This window comes from Clinocottus analis, unplaced genomic scaffold (assembly GCF_023055335.1).
Source record: "Clinocottus analis isolate CAN_PGR_092001 unplaced genomic scaffold, fCliAna1.0.p SCAF_14, whole genome shotgun sequence".
In the NCBI taxonomy this organism is placed as follows: Eukaryota; Metazoa; Chordata; class Actinopteri; order Perciformes; family Cottidae; genus Clinocottus; species Clinocottus analis.
In genome coordinates, this window is record NW_027175865.1 from 15308021 (window position 1) to 15324293 (window position 16273).

At 45.7% G+C, this 16273-nt stretch overlaps 1 protein-coding gene across 1 annotated transcript in view; it reads left to right on the forward strand.

The window, feature by feature from the left end:
* trim71 (tripartite motif containing 71, E3 ubiquitin protein ligase) overlaps positions 1-14114 on the forward strand; it is a 33920-nt gene extending 19806 nt beyond the window's left edge. The window contains exons 3-7 of the mRNA XM_068575639.1: positions 2144-2278; positions 6091-6333; positions 6473-6970; positions 8055-8195; positions 8438-14114. Coding sequence (XP_068431740.1) covers positions 2144-2278; positions 6091-6333; positions 6473-6970; positions 8055-8195; positions 8438-9010 — 1590 coding nt within the window. The 3' untranslated portion in view covers positions 9011-14114. The remainder of the gene's footprint in view (positions 1-2143; positions 2279-6090; positions 6334-6472; positions 6971-8054; positions 8196-8437) is intronic.
* The last annotated feature ends 2159 nt before the right edge of the window (positions 14115-16273 follow it).

The following is a 16273-nucleotide window of genomic DNA, read 5'->3' on the forward strand; positions in this document are numbered from 1 at the left end:
CACACGCGCACGCACACACACGCGCTCCTGTCCCCTGAGGTAGGAAATTTCCGCCCACTCCACACACATTATCTTCCCTGACCTTCGACCCCGGGGCTTGTGACCTCCCCGGATTGGCCGGAGCTCCTTCTCTCCGCGGCCTGATTGGTCAGTTTGACCCTCTTTGTGTCCCAAGCTGTGCTCTTCTGGGAATGTTTTAGGGAAAGACGTAAAAGGGATCAGATGGAGACGCAGAGATGGAGACGGAGATTGTGAGACCAAGTAGACGGTGGTGGGGAGAGGAGGAGGGGGCAGAAAAAATGGAAGTGTGGAAAAGAGTGACTGTGCTGGAGGGAAAGTAGAACAATAATGGAGAAAAACAAATGAATAGGATGACAATTGCAGAAGCATTTATTTTTTTAAAGGACTACATAAAGACAACTGGAGAAAGGTGGTGGCTTTATATTTTACCCCGCCTCCTTCCTCCATGTATTGGTAACACTCCCCCGATTCTTCCAGGATCGCCTCCCTGCTGTTCCCCCTCTGGGGGCCTGATTTATTTGACTCTTTAGCTGCCCACCTCAAATGGTCAGACGAAAGAGAAAAGAGTCCTGCTGCCAGGCTTTGTTCTTGCTCGGGTGGAGTGGTGGGAGTCGGGGGACGAGGCGGTATGCGTCTCAAGACAGGGGTTGCAGATCATGACCTGTAGAGGTTTAGGTGACCTTTGATCTCTGCGGCTGATATCACAAAGAAGGCCTTATCCCGCCTCCCCTTCGTCCCTGTGAGGTCCGGTCCACCCCCGTGACCTCCCCCGAAAATGCCAGAGGAAAAGCCAGATAAAACGCAGCGGGGGGAAGGGAGGGGGACAAAGAGAGAAACGGGCATTTAGCCCAAATTGTAGGTTGTAAAAGCTCAAACCGTTAAGTAAGCCATACAGTCGCTTTTCTGTGCCCTGTAGTTATCACGGCAATTAAGAAACTATGTACGAGAGCCCTGCTTATTCTATTCTGCGTAGTTACGAGGCACCGGGTATCTTGTTCAGGTCATACGTCTCAACTATTTTATATATACAAACATATATATTCATAAACTTACCAAAATCACATCTTTGCATGTTACTCTATACATTTGATACTAAAACAACATATTTTCATCTTTTTCCTCCCCAGATAACCAATGTAACGAACAACAATAAAGAAGTTTGCCAAAATTAAATATCGTCTAAAGTAAAAAATGAAGATAATTCAAGTTTTTAACTGTTGATGAAACACTCAATTTAATACTGATGCCTCTATGACTAAACGAGACCGTCACCGAGAAGATCTACTTTCTTAAAGGATAATAATCGTTCTTCAGAGACGGATTCCGTGCAAAATCTGACAAATAAACGTCATGCTTTTCGGTTCAGCAGCGACCAGCGGAGGATCGCTGCACGGCCTGGTGTCGGTTCGCCGCTGGGAGCCGACACCCCGCTGCTGGAAAAACCCCGGCTGTAAAGCTGGGCCCGCTGGGGGGGAAGGGAGACTCGGGGGAGGACCAGAGGGCCGGGGAGTGTGTGAGGCAGCTCTGCCGGACTCTGCTGCTGTACAAAGAGTGTGGTTTTCTAAAGAGACTCTGGCGCTCAGAAACACTACCGCTTTTGTCCACAGGGGCCGACAAAATCAACACAAAGTTCCTCGTAGTAGCTTTAAAATGAAAGATTTGCTCCAGATATTAAATTAATCAATTATATCGACACTTTTTATAAGGTTCAGTATCGTTTGAAACGCAGTGCCGTCTTCAAATATCAGGACGCAGTAGGGTTCAGCCCAGCAGGAAGCTGCTCCATTTTGTGCAATGTGAAGTGACTTCCTATTCCTGACCCAGGTTTCCTTTTCCCCCTCTGAATGAGCCGCCAAGCGTGAGAGAGAAATGTATCACAAAAACTGAGCAGGTGTTTGTGTCTTCACTCGCCAGGAAGATGTCAGCGCCTCCCCCCTCCCCTTTTTTAATGTCTGTTTCCTGGTCGTCTGCATCCTGTCCCATCGGCGTAATAAAACCGACCGAGTGGTTGTGCGTTTGAGCATTAAGGCATTCCTGCACGGTCACTCGGGATCCTGAGTCGCGTCTCTGTCTCCTCTTCGATCGCCCTCTGATCACGTGGTTGTGTGTTTGTTTTCCTCAGCTGAGCATGGAGAAGGTCCAGGCCATGGCGGAGCAGGTGGAGATCAAAGCCAAGGTGGTGCAGACGGAGGTGAAGGCCCTCGTGCTCCGACACAAGAAGGCGCTGGAGGAGAGGGAGTGTGAACTACTGTGGAAGGTGAGCTCTCCCTTCACCTTCATCAGTGTCAAGTCCCGAGCCCAGCGGCATCCACTGACTGCAGCAGGAAGGCAGAACTGCGTGCACTTGATTATTGTTTGTTCATCGCTGGTAACACCGTTGTCCCTCAGAGCAAAGCTGTTGTCCGCCGGGACAATAAGCGAGCATGCTGCTACAGAGCATGTAGCGTCTTGTCAGGGCTGATTAATTTGTATTGTTAAAGCTAAACAAATCCAAGGGGCCAGCAGTTAACCCGGCGGTTTGGCCCGCTGCCTGCGCTTTTCGGGAATCCTCTGCAAGGGCCTCCCCTGGTTTACGGTTACCCAGAGAACCAGTGAAAGAAAGAGGCCCCCTAACCCCACCCGGCTAAAAATGTGTTTTCCAAATCCTTCACCCTTCGGTAATAAAGGAGTAACCACATGAAAAGGAGACTGTACTCCGATGCATGAGGCTCTAACACACACACACACACACACACACACACACACACGCACATAAAACGCACACAATCAAACAACTGAAACCAGATAGTAAAGTACGTGCATTCACGCACAGATGTGTTGCTCTGAACCTGACGGAACATAACTGATGATTTACCTCCACGCCCGCCGGTCTCCTCTCCTCCTGAGAGCCGGCTCGGTGACGTTGTAAAAACTGACCTGCGTCTTACTCCCTCAGATCTTGCTCTGTGTGTGTGTGTGTGTGTGTGTGTGTGTGTGTGTGTGTGTGTGTGTGTGTGTGTGTGGGTCAAAGTGTCACAAAGGAGGTTTTCACTTACCCGTGTTCCCTCTTTAATCCTTTTTTACACTACTACAGGACTCACGCCTTAGCCCTGACCTGATAAAGTCATTACAGGCAACCAGAGCGCTCTCCACCCTGCACACACGCGCACACACACACGCACCACTGAGGTTTTGTCTTTCCTTTTGTTTCTTGCCAACTGACTGACTGTTGCACGTGTTTTATGAATGGAGAGGTTTTGCCTGTACTGTGTAGCAAAGTGCCGAGTTGTGAGAATTCAAGTATGCTTACTATTGTTTGACAAATGTTGTTGACAAGGTGGAGGAAGACATGCAGAGCAGGACGGTGCTTGTGTGTTTGGCAAAACACACAAAGCCGCTAGTAGGCTCTCTTGCCGTTGGCAAACTACTTCTTTTGTTATTGAGCTTAGATCCTTGCGTGTGGTGGACGGATGTTTAAACCTGTTTACCTGCTGAAACAATGAGTCAGAAAACTAATCCGCAGCATTTTATGAGTCATTTCAAGCTGAAACTTTAATTTGCGGTTGGTTTTTGGCTATACACTAAATATTCTAGATTTACAGCCACTAAAATATGTTTCAATCGGCTTGTTTCAATGCAGTGACTTAATCTAGATCCATATTTGATCCGCGCTGCCGAGTTTGACCGTTTTGATCGGAGTCCCCGGCTTCACAAGCTGTGATTGACAGCTGCGTTGGAGACTCCTCGGCTCTGATTGGTGTTTGTTTTTTTGTGGAATCTTGCAAATGCCACGAGGATCTCTCTCTCTTCATACTATCAGGATATAGTAACCGTTTGAGCAAATTTGATAAAAGAATAAGTTATTTTTATGTTGCCAACTGCAGCTTCAGTCATTTGGACTGTTCATCCAACAAAAAGTCATTTGAAGACGGCACGTTTGCCTCTCAGCAGTTGTGCCCTCATTTCAGCCCCATAAAAGTGACATGCTGGCGTCGTGCGCTATCAGTGTTCTGCTCTGCCGCCCCGCCGTTTACGAGTTAAGCCGTACAGCCCCTGAAATATACACAATGTATTGGACATTGTTCTGACGGTGGCGTCCAGGAAGCCGCTCCACGGCGACTCGTGCCGCGACTCGTGTCGCGCAGCAGTTGTGCTCGCGGCCCGCGAGGTTTTAAACTTCTAAGTAGCCGCGAGATCAAACGACATCAAAGTCTCTCGGGATCTTTGCTCTGTGAAATACGTACCGACACTTCCAGCGAGTGTTTTTCAGCCGGTGGAAGAAACTCAAACTAGATGTCATTAGGAAGCCTAACGCGAGTCTTTGTTCTCGGTGACTATAAAGTGTAACTCGAGTCTCTCAGATGCAAATTGAAGTTCCACTTGGGCCAAGGATTAACAAAAGACCCCTCACTTTGGGACTCTTTGTTTCTTTCATAGTTCCTCCCTTCTATGAGAAGTCCCCCTAACCATAGAGGCAGTCGGGGGCTATTGTGTGATACTCTTTTTGTTAGGCGGCGGTAAGTAAGAGGCCGATCCGTGCTTCTCCGATTCTGCCACCCTCTTTTAAGGCTTTTAATCCCGCTGACTACGCTGTAACTTCATCTGGCTTCTCACGGTAACAGAAATGATTCCTGGTTAAGTGACGGTCACGTTCGGTTGTTTTTTCCCCACAATAAGCTGAATAAATCAGTAATGCTATCGTACCCTTTTTTCCAGCTTTGTCAGCCCCAGACTAGGTATCTCTTTGAATACTCCGCTCTGCTCTGTATGTGGTGCTGCGCTCCAGTTTCTTAGTTTCTTTATGTATTGTTGTTCAAGCAAGTTGAAAGACGCACGCAACAGTCTTACAACAGGTTAAGAAATGTTATCTAAAAGGAACCTTCTGCGAGCTTAAATATAACTGTGATCTTTGTATCGCACCTTTCATACAAGAAGTGCTTTGTAATAACAAGAAAACAAAGAGACGGAGTGAGAATCGAATGCCATAATTAATGAAAAAACAAATATTTAGGAAAATAAGTCAAATAAAGACGAGAGCAAAATGAAATAAAAGACACAGAATGCAAAACATGAGATGGAAAATAACACACTAACTCAAAATGCTAACATTTTAAATGCGTACCCTTTTGCAGCGTTCACATCAATACACGGCAGCACTATCAGGTTTCATTCTTTTTCTCAGTTATCTTTTCGACACAGTTGTAGAGATTTAAGACGAAATTTCACAATGTTTCACTTCGAGTGCACTCTTTACCAATATCTAATACTCTGTTTCAATGAAGCCCTTTAATTGTATGCATATTGAATCAGAATTAAAACATGTCTTTTTCTGTTTTAACAGCAATTAATTCACTCAGGTTGAATTTCTGCTCAAGGAAATCCACCTAATTGATCTGGAGCTATAAATATCCGTATACTGTGTTAATTGGAGTCCTTTTATTATACAGGAATAAATGTGATCTTTACCACAGGAATCATTAAACCATATGTCCACATCAATTACATTTTATAATATCTATATTCTTGTAACTACCTTCACTACATCACATCTCTTAACTTAACTTGCTCTTTCTACTCCTTAATATCAACACTCAGGAATTAAATTAATGCTTGATCAAAGCTGTAGGAGTCAGCTGCTGCTTCTTCTTCCTCCTGCTGAATATGTGATGGACTTGGCTTTTCAGCACTTTACTGCCATCCTGTGGGCTGAGTTGGTGCGTGTTGAGGTACCGGGAGACTTGCAAACGTGAATAAAGTGGAGGAACAAGTTGCAAATGAGGGAAACTACAACTCAAAAAAATGGATGTGTTCATCTACACATCATCTACACTTTCAGTTAAGACCTTAGGCCGTGAACATAATAATAATAATAATAAATGTTATTTGTAAGGCACTCTTCATCCGAGAATCTCAGAGTGCCAGAGACACAACCATAGTGTTGAACCCCGACCTGTGCTGATCTAGTAAAAGCACCTTTTACTAGATAAACGTTCAATTATACGGTTCAATAAAGTGCCTCGGTCATGTGCTTCCTCTGCTGCGTGAACTATAAAATACACACAAACCTTCTGAACTCCTGTGTCCTTCCAGGTGGAGAAGATCCGTAAGGTGAAGGCCAAGTCTCTGTACCTGCAGGTGGAGAAACTGCACCAGAGTCTGACCAAGCTGGACAGCACCATCGCCGCCGTCAGCCAGGTGCTGGACGAGGGCCGCCACCTCGACGTGCTGCTGGCCAGGGAGCGAATGCTCACCCAAATCCACGAACTCAAGGCTCTGAGGGGCCTGCTGCAGGCGCAGGAGGACGACCGCTTCATGTTCACCCCTCCAGACCAGGTCGGTGCCTGTAGATCCTGCATCATAAGCACGTTTCTGATATGTTTCAATATTATGAACCCATAGATACGCTAAGCTAACGAGTAAACCTTTTTGGAAACCTTTAAAATAACGTGTTGCATTTCGCGGGTCCCTGCAGGCCCTGTGCATAGCCATCCAGTCCATGGGCCTCATCAGCAGCGGCGCCTTCGCCCCGGTCACCAAAGCCCACGGCGAGGGTCTGAAAGCGGCGCTTCGCGGCAAGCCCGCCTCCTTCACCGTGGTCGGATACGACCATGACGGCGAGCCGCGCCTCTCCGGCGGGGACGCGGTGTCCGCGATAGTCATGTCGGTCCCGGAAGGAAACCTGTCGGCCGCCGAGGTCACGGACCACCAGAACGGCTCGTACACCGTCAGCTACCTGCCCAAATGCGAGGGCGAGCACCTGGTGTCGGCGCTGGTGTGCAACCAGCACATCCAGGGCAGCCCCTTCAAGGTGATGGTGAAGTCCAGGCGGAGCTACGGCGCCCTGGGCAACCAGGTGGCGTCCTTCGGGTGCGAGGGCGAGGGAGACGGCCAGCTGTGTCGGCCCTGGGGCATCAGCGTGGACAAGGAGGGATACGTGGTGGTGGCCGATCGCAGCAACAACCGCATACAGGTAGAGCGCCACCTCTCTTTCTCTTGTCTGTTTTAGCATGTTTGCCCACATTGTCCCTGTATCCTGTGGGGAAAAGAATCATTGCGGCAGCATAAAAACAACCAATCAGAGCCGAGGAATCTTTTAACGCGGCTGCCGGTTACTGAACTTCGATCAAACGAGGCAGCGTTGAGGCAATATGAAGCTAGGTTATGTCCCTGTGGTGCATGTTTCTCCCCTCAATCGTTCATGTATATTTATTTTAGTGAACGGATGAATGTAAAATGCAAAGAGGCTGGTGGACGCAGCTTGGTTTCGTGTCAATTGTTTTCAAAATGGCGGCGAGGTCGCAAAAAACTCCACGGCTCTGATTTGGTTCATTTTTTCGTGGGTTTATTTCAGCAAATACTGTCGCTGAAACTGTCTTTCCGTTGGGATATAGTGACGGTTTGAGCAAATATGATGGAAAAAACAAGTTATTTCATAAAGGTTTCCAACTGCAGCTTTAAATGTCAGTAAAGCAAATGTAAAGGAGGAGGGACAGAGCTCGAGATCTCCTTCTTTACGTCTGTATTCTCTCCTGTATTTCGGTCCGTCTCTCCTAAACACCGCAGACATCTGATGTTAAATTGCATTTAGAGTGGTCGCATGTCGTTTATCATCCACTCTTCATTCACTCACCAACTTCACACTGTTGATTTTTGTGTCGACATGTTTACACAGCAGAGAGTCTGCGTAGCAAACTTTGTGTTTGAATGTTGAAGACACACACACACACACACACACACACACACGCTTTCATACACGATCATTACTGTGATGCATCGTCACTAAAAGGTTGTTTTAGCGATGAAACGCTGGAAATAGAAAACCAGCTCTGTATTTATTAGAACAAATGGACGACATTTGGTGCTTAAGTGATTCTCACGCGTGTGTATACGTCTTTGACGGTGAAGCGACTAGCTCTGTGTACATTAGCTTGTTTGCCGTAGGCTGTAAACGCTACACAACAGTTTTTTAAGTTGAACTGATGTGTGCTGGGTTAAAGAGAGAGCTTTACAGGACTGTTGGTTTCATAACTGTTTTTGTCTTTTCTTCTATTCAGATATTCAAGCCCTGCGGTGCCTTCCACCATAAGTTTGGCTCTCTGGGTTCTCGGCCCGGTCAGTTTGATCGTCCAGCGGGGGTTGCGTGCGACAGTCAGAGACGAATCATTGTGGCTGATAAGGACAATCACCGCGTGCAGGTACGGAAAACAACACACGTCTATACGTACTTATGTAGGATTGTTCCAAATTCCATCGTATTCACGTTGGGCACTAAAAGCTGCAGGAAAGTTGCACGAGAAAAGAAAAAAAGTATGCTTCGTCCACACACACACACACACACACGCACACGCACACGCGTAAACGCATAGCTCCTCATGCTTACTCTCTCCGCCGCCGATGTAAACACGTCGGGCCCTGAGACATTTGCTTTGTCTGACAGGTGTTTACGTTCGAGGGCCAGTTCCTGCTGAAGTTTGGGGAGAAGGGCACCAAGAACGGGCAGTTCAACTACCCCTGGGACGTGGCCGTCAACTCCGAGGGTAAGATCCTGGTCTCGGACACCCGGAACCACCGCGTGCAGCTCTTCGCCCCCGACGGCTCTTTCCTCAACAAGTACGGCTTCGAGGGGGCCCTGTGGAAACACTTTGACTCCCCGAGGGGCGTGGCCTTCAACCACGAGGACCACCTGGTGGTGACCGACTTCAACAACCACCGGCTGCTGGTCATCCGGCCCGACTGCCAGTCGGCCCGCTTCCTGGGCTCCGAGGGCACGGGGGACGGGCAGTTTCTGCGGCCGCAGGGCGTCGCCGTTGACCAGGAGAACCGCATCATCGTGGCCGACTCGCGCAACCACAGAGTCCAGGTGTTCGAGCCCAACGGGAACTTCTTATGCAAATTTGGCACGCAGGGGAGCGGCTTCGGACAGATGGACCGCCCCTCCGGCGTGGCCGTGACGCCCGACGGCGTCATCGTGGTCGTCGACTTTGGAAATAATCGCATACTCAAGTTCTAAAAGTTTTTTGTTTTTTTTTCGCATTCTCTCTCTCTTTCGGGCCCTTTCGCAGTTTTCTTGATGAAGGAAATAGGGGCGAGAGAATGAATCAACAGACGCGACAGGAGGAGAGTTCAGAGAGGATTGAGAGCACGTTGAAGTGAAGGGAAATTATAACTATAGATTTTTCTTTTCTTTTTTGTTTGCATTTACATTGCTATATATTCCCAATCAGACATCTGTGCTGTGTGTGTATGACAAAGGGGACCTCTACAAATTGATAATCAATAGATGAAAAGCCATATTTCCCTTCCTCGGTCTCGGCTGCTCTGAATTCTCTCTGTCGGCGCTCCTCGGTTATCCATCTCAGGGATTTTTTCACTTTTTCTTGAAATCTTGTACCCTCTGCTCCACACCTACCTCATTTACTTCGTCATGAATGTACTCATAGTCACTGAGCAGAGGTTTTAGTCCGTGAAGTTCTACAAAGAAGAAAAAGCCTACCTCTATACTTTGTTATTTAAAAGAGACTAAAAAAAAGACTAAAAAAAGAATAGACTGTTCAGTTATTTGCACAGGACTAAAAGAAATTCTTACTGTGCATTTTTTTTAAAAATATGAGTTAAAGTGAACCTCCTGAATGTTGTTGCTGAGACAATACTCAGACCGCTGTCGAGGCGTGATGTACTCTGATTGGACGGCTTCGCTCGGAGAGGAAACTCGGGTACAGTTGTGTCCACGTCTTTTAGGCGAGTTAGTTTTTTCCGCGTGTGCGCCGGCCGTGTTCTCTCTGTGGAGCGATTTTTAAAAGAAGAGAGCGCGATGCCAAACTAGAATAGATTTAAAACCAGCTCGGGTCACGATAGGACTGATTCAGATGGTCTGTGCTTTTTCAGGCCCCCACCGCCGCCTCTCTTAGCTTTACCGGCTAATGCCGTTTTTTGTTTGTTTGTTTTTTTTTGTTGCAAAAAAATGATCCCTGAAATAAGTAATAAATAAGTTGCCCTGTAAGAAGAATCATCCATAAAAACCTTTGTCCCCTTCCCACGCCGCTCCCGTCTAACTAGACCGGATGAATTAATGCTTTTTGATAAAATAAGACGGCCCGTGTCGTCGCTATCCCGTACGACTAAGATGCAAAAGATACGTATGCAAAGAGAGCAGCGCCGCCTCCGACAAAAAGGGAGGACCCCCCCACCCCTCCCCCCACCACCACCACCACCAAAGGATTTTGGTGAAGAATTTTTTCGAGATCTGGATCCGTTCGCGATCCTCATGAGAGATTTAATCATTTAATTAAATCACACCTTTTTTTTCGACGAGGCATGCTGTGTGACAAAAGCCTCAGGAGTAGACATCCTAAATGTGGCCGTCCAGAGGACATTAACGACATCAACATTTTTTTGAAGGCCCGGCATTACAATCCTTTTTGGATTTTAGTTGGTGGTTGAAAGCCACACCCCCTTGGCTCCCAGGGGCCTCGGCGTTTAGTCCAATGAGAAGGGGTGCGATCGCAAAGCCCCGCCCTAATTTATTGACGCTTTATCCGTCGAGGAGACGTCTCCGGATTGAGCGCTAGTAGACCGATTCCTCTAAAGACGAAGGTCTATCCAAAGTTTAGAATACTCTGCACAATGGCCAACTGTATATTTGGTGATTTTTAAAAGAAACTTAAGTAAAAAAATAAATAAATGAAAATAATCATTGCTGCTGGGAGTTGCGTTCATGGCAGTGTCCATGTTGGGCTGAGAAGAATAAAATGTGCTCGGGGTCTCAGTTTATTGTGGCCCCGAGTACTTTCATCCGTTCTTGGAGAGAACCGAAGCTCCCGCACCAAAGAGAACCCCCTCCCCCCCCCACCCGGCTCGCATTTATCGCCTCTGCCCACCACACGATCGCTATCAGGCTCAACGTAGCATTTGTTTGCCTTCTTTGTTTCCTCAGTCTAATGACCACAGACACGACTAACTCTTTGGGGTTGAGCGCATTGCGGCGGTTTTGAACCCCCTCTTTTTTTTGCTGCCGCTTTTTGTTTAATCGGCGTCCCGCTGGAAGCACTCGACGACGACGACGACACGCTTCTCGTCGGCCGCTTCCCTCCAGCCGAGCTCCAAAATCTTTAGGACCTAAAGAAGCGATTTGCCGACGGGGCCCTCAGCCTGGGATGGGGGAGGGGGCCCCGTCTACACACGACCCGCGGACTCACACGGTCACATCTCAGACGTCTCGTACCTTTTCTCTCGTATACCTCGTCTCCTGAATACCTCAAGTACGTCACTCGCAGCTACTGTGCATTTAAACGCTCAAATACCTCGACTTGTTACACATTCTGAATACCTCATTTTACTTTTTTTTTTTGTATTTAAGCATACCTCGTCTGATATTTATGCATTACGAATATATATATATATATACCTCATTCTTATTTGAATCGTCTCGTGTTGCAGAGCAGTACGTGTCCCGCAGCTTCGAGGACCAAAGATCTTGGTACTGTCTGGAGGGGGAAGTAACGTTTATTTTATTATTACCAATATTATGAATACGGTCACCGCTCCATCTTGCAACCCCCCGAGCAGCTTCGGGCTCGTTAGAAATCTACTGTAAAGTGTCTGGTAAACTCTGCCTTTTATCGTCAAGAAACCAAATATTTCAGATGAAAGCATTGTGCCAAAAAATAAATAAATCCGTGAGAGTTCGGTGCCAAACGGGGTTGGCGACGGGACCGCACTGTTGTAGACTGGACCAGAATATCACAGACGTCTCTCTCTCTTTCTCTCTCTGATTGATGCACTTAAAGAGATGAGAACTTCATGAATCCGCCTTCTTAACGCACAAGAATTACCTCCTGATTTCAGCACAAGTTGCCGATAGCGTGGCACACTCTCAGCGTGGGTTTGTCGGCGCGGAGGTTTGCGGAGGAAACCTTTTGAGACTGAGTCTGAACCTTTTGAGACTGAGTCTGAACTTGTCGTTGTTGTTGTTGTTGTTGTTGTTACGGTGGAGCCGTTGGCACATTTTAGATGGCGAGCCAGTTTGATTCCACAGACCCAGCGGCTTTGAACTCAACACCTCAGTTTTCACCAGTAAGATTGTCGCTTTTTGCTTTTTCAGTATTACTCTGAAAACGTTTCATTCATGTTGCAGCCGTTATTATTTTTTTTTTATTAATGCAGAATTCTATCTTTAAGATCCTTAGGTCTTCACTCTTAAAAGAGGAAAAACAATGTATTTTAAACCTTTTTTGTTTATTTTTTTTTCATTTTGTTGCATGCTTTAAAAAGTCCTTGTATTATATTGAGGTCTCTCAGATGGGGTGGGGTAGCGAACTGTTGGGGATGGGATGGTTTTTACCAAAATATATACCCAAAGATGTGTGTGTGTGTGTGTGTGTGCGCGCGCGTGTGTGTGCGTGTTAGGATTGCGTTGGATGGGATTAACCTTTTGACCTTTGCGATTGTATTTCCTGTTCTCAAGAGGCAGAGCTCAACCTGTTCAGCTAGCCGAGCGGCAGATTTTTCAGATGAAAGCTGGCGTTCCCACTCTACCGTCAGTGCTTAATTTACTCAATATCCCTCTAGTGTGCGTCGACATATTAACACATTGTCCGTTCACACTCGAGCCCCGTACCTCTAGGACGCTGTCCGAGCTTCCTTCACCTTCCCAACGGTTGTGAATCCTTAAGGCGGCTTCTTTTGTGTTGGACCTCGTGAGGAGCAGCGACGAGCTATCGGCTCTTCCTCCTCCTCATCCTACTCCTCCTCCTCCTCCTCTTTCTCCTTCTCCTCCCCCTCCTGCCCCTATCTTTATAAGAAACCAGGGAGTGCGGCTGCTGAGCACATTATCGGTTGACTGCACTCCTGTTCGCCGGGTTGATGTTTTTGGGGTTTTTTTGTGTGTGTTTTTTTTGTGGGAGGGCCCCCTGTGTTTTTTTTTTCTTCTTCTTTTATCTGTCCATCATTTTTATCACCGGCCTCTAACGGCTTTAAGAGAAAAAGAAAAGCTGCACCAAGGTGACGTGTGCAAAGGTCGTAGACCTTCCTTTTTATTGATCGTGTACTCAAAAGACAAAAAAATGAAGAAAAAAAAGGTTGAATAATTTCGGATATGAAAAAAAAAAAGTAAAACTCAGGTAGTTCTCGGCGGCCCTGCGCTGCAGGCGTCTCATTGAAACGTGTCCCGTAGTGATGATGTAGTGACCCCCCCCTCCTTGTTATGAACTCTCAGTACTAGTCTAATTATTTTGTGTCCATTTACATATTATAAAACAAATTATTTCTAAATCTGAAACGACGACGCGTTCGCTTAGTTTCCCTCTGATTCATTTTGGTCGGTTTTCTTTTAAGCCAATTTTTAGTTTTCTTTTACAAAATAAAAAAAGCACAAACACTTGACACACCACTTGATGTCCGTCGGCCCTTTTAGAATGTATTTTGTGAAGAAAAGGGTCGACTGGGGTCACGTTGATGCTCGCTCGCTGCGACCGGCGGCGTTGAAACGCACGACACACTCAATCTCTCGACTTCCTGGTGCTAAATGTTCCACGGCGGCAACACCTGCAGTACGAGGTGGAATCACGCGGCCGCGGTGGGACGTGCGGCGCCGCGGACGTCTTTCTAAAAAAACAAAAACAAAAACAGCTTTAACGTCGGCCTTCTCCAAAGCGTTTGGCGGGTGGAGGGAGGGGCCGATTGTCCGAAACTCTTGTTTGTGTTGTGTCCTGTTCTCCCGGCAGCCGGTTGTGTGCGCAGGGGGTATGGTGTTTGTGCGCTGCATCTGTGTTGTTTGAGCAGAAATCCACTGAATGTATCCTCACAGTCCACGAGGCAGAGCGGGCCGGGGGGGCCGGCTGAGTTTAGATGGTTGCTGCTGGCGCTTCCTCATCCAGGCCGTTGTGTGTGTTTGTCTGTGTGCGTGCGTGTGTGTGTTTCAGTCCAACCTTCCCTCCCTCTTAACACACACTCACACTTCCTGCTGAGTTCAAGTGCAGATGTCAGGTCTTCAGTCTAAATAAGGCAGAGGAGACTATAATATATTGGCCGCCTGCGGCTCTCTCTGTGCTCTGTGGACTTTAAACATTTCCTATGCAGTTTTTTTTTGTTTTTGTTTTTTTCGTTTACACTTAAATAAAGTCGTATTTCTTTTGACTTCAAAACCTGCGACTCGTTCTTTGCTCCTTAACTGCACAAACACTGAAATGTATTTATTGTTGACACGAAACAATTTAACATAAAAATCAATAAGTACACACAACTTCTTCCCAGTACGCAGGGCCTTCTTCATCAGAGAGGGGACATGAGGTAAGCCTCTAATATCTTATTTTTGCACTTTATAATAACAATTAATGGTAAATTGTGAGGTTTACTAAACTTTAGTTCATAGCTACTTAAAAAAAAAGGATTTTTCATCATTTTTTCAGCGTGTGTAATAAATTAGTGTATTAATTACATGTTGCATCATATCCAATATACAATAATATCCTGATTAACGAGTTATCTATTTAATAGTTTATTGTTGCACACATAATGGTGTAGTTTAAGTCATTTGTAAAACAAACATGACGCAGTTCAAATGAAACAATGATTTGTGCTTCATCTAATTATCTAAATAAGTATTTTTGCTTTACAAAGTATTTATTAAACAAGGCATAATTCAAAAATGTCATCTAATTTGTATTTCCAAAAATATATATCTTAACATTAAGAAAGCATAAAAATGTCTGACATAGATTTACAAATCTTAAAAAAAGGTAATAAAAACGATATGTTGTATTTAACATCCTAGTATAACTTACAATAACATACATTATAGCATTATTGATCATGATTAAAGATTCCTTATTTCATTCTTTATAAACTACTAGTTTAGTTAACTAAATTTCTACTTTAGTCAATCAATAAACCTTAATGGCGGTTATTATGAAATGTAACCATTTTTTCTCATTTGCATAGTGTTGGTTCACACGAACAGGTAATGGCTTCACTGGCTCAAGGCAGGAAAACAAACCCGTTGTGCGAGGTCATAGTGAGTCTGAAACTGGTTTGGGCGGTCACTGGTTTCACTGGGGGAGGAAGAGAGCGCTCCCATCATAAACTACTGACACATAATAGTTTTTGCTACTGCTGCTGGGAGTGAAACATCCTCCACTTCTTCACAACCATGTCCAAATACAAGCACAAACTAAACAGCATGGTGGGAACACGTTTTGATTTTTAATGAAAAGTGTGTTGGGAACACTGGGAATAGATACAAAAAAACATGAAGCTATAAATCTAATAAAACATTCTCGACTTGCAGCATATTAAACTGAATATATGAAGGAAGAATGTGATGAAAGTGGAGGATTTGTTTTACTGCTGCGTTTTCTGGCCCTCAGTCTACGACAGGAAGGTTTCCTCCTGTTACAACATCCACTATTATCACTAAAGCACTGAACACAAACGCATGACCTCATGGACATGGGCCACACATGGACCAGGCATCGTGGGCCGTCATCGCCCCCTAGCGGAGATGACGGGAACAAAGGCAGGTTTTATTCTGTTCCACAAACGTCTCGTTCACCAGGAAAGCCAAATCAAATGCAAAAATAAGAGAAATGAAATAGAGATGTAAGTGCAGACAATGCAAACATAAACTATGTTTGCTATTTCAAATTAACGAATTAATGAAAACAACTTCGGAGCACTCTTGTCTTTAATGATTTAAGCAGCCATTTTGATGAGCGCAGGTGTCCTTGATTTACGTCACCAGGCTCACCTGCTTTGCCCACTGTGACACGTCATAAACCTGAAAATGTGTGCCAGAGAAAAACGCCAAGGCCCAATCCTAATCTCCACTTTACGGACTACCGGACTTTGAGGCGCGCTCCCGCGAAGTCCTTGAGGGTTTAAGGGTGTCCCAGTGTCACATCGTGGAGGGCCTGAGGGCTCTGTGGCGGACATTTTGAGCCCTTTATGAACCCTTTCCGTAAGTCAACATCACATGCTGACTTTGCCTAAGGGAATTACCCACAATGCATTGCAACGCGAGGTTTAACACGCATTTCCCAATGGAAGAATGGAGACGTAAAAAAAAAAAGGTAAACAAAGAGGCACGTGGGCATTTAGCTGATAAAATACCTTTACAACATTATGGGACATAAGGAACACATAAATTAGAGGAATGCAAACAGAATATATATTTTTCTGTACATTTATCAAACATTTTATTTTGACAAAAACGAGTGAATAAATAATATAAAATGACTTCTCATCTTGTGAGGAAGACGTTTGAACCAGTGAATAAAAA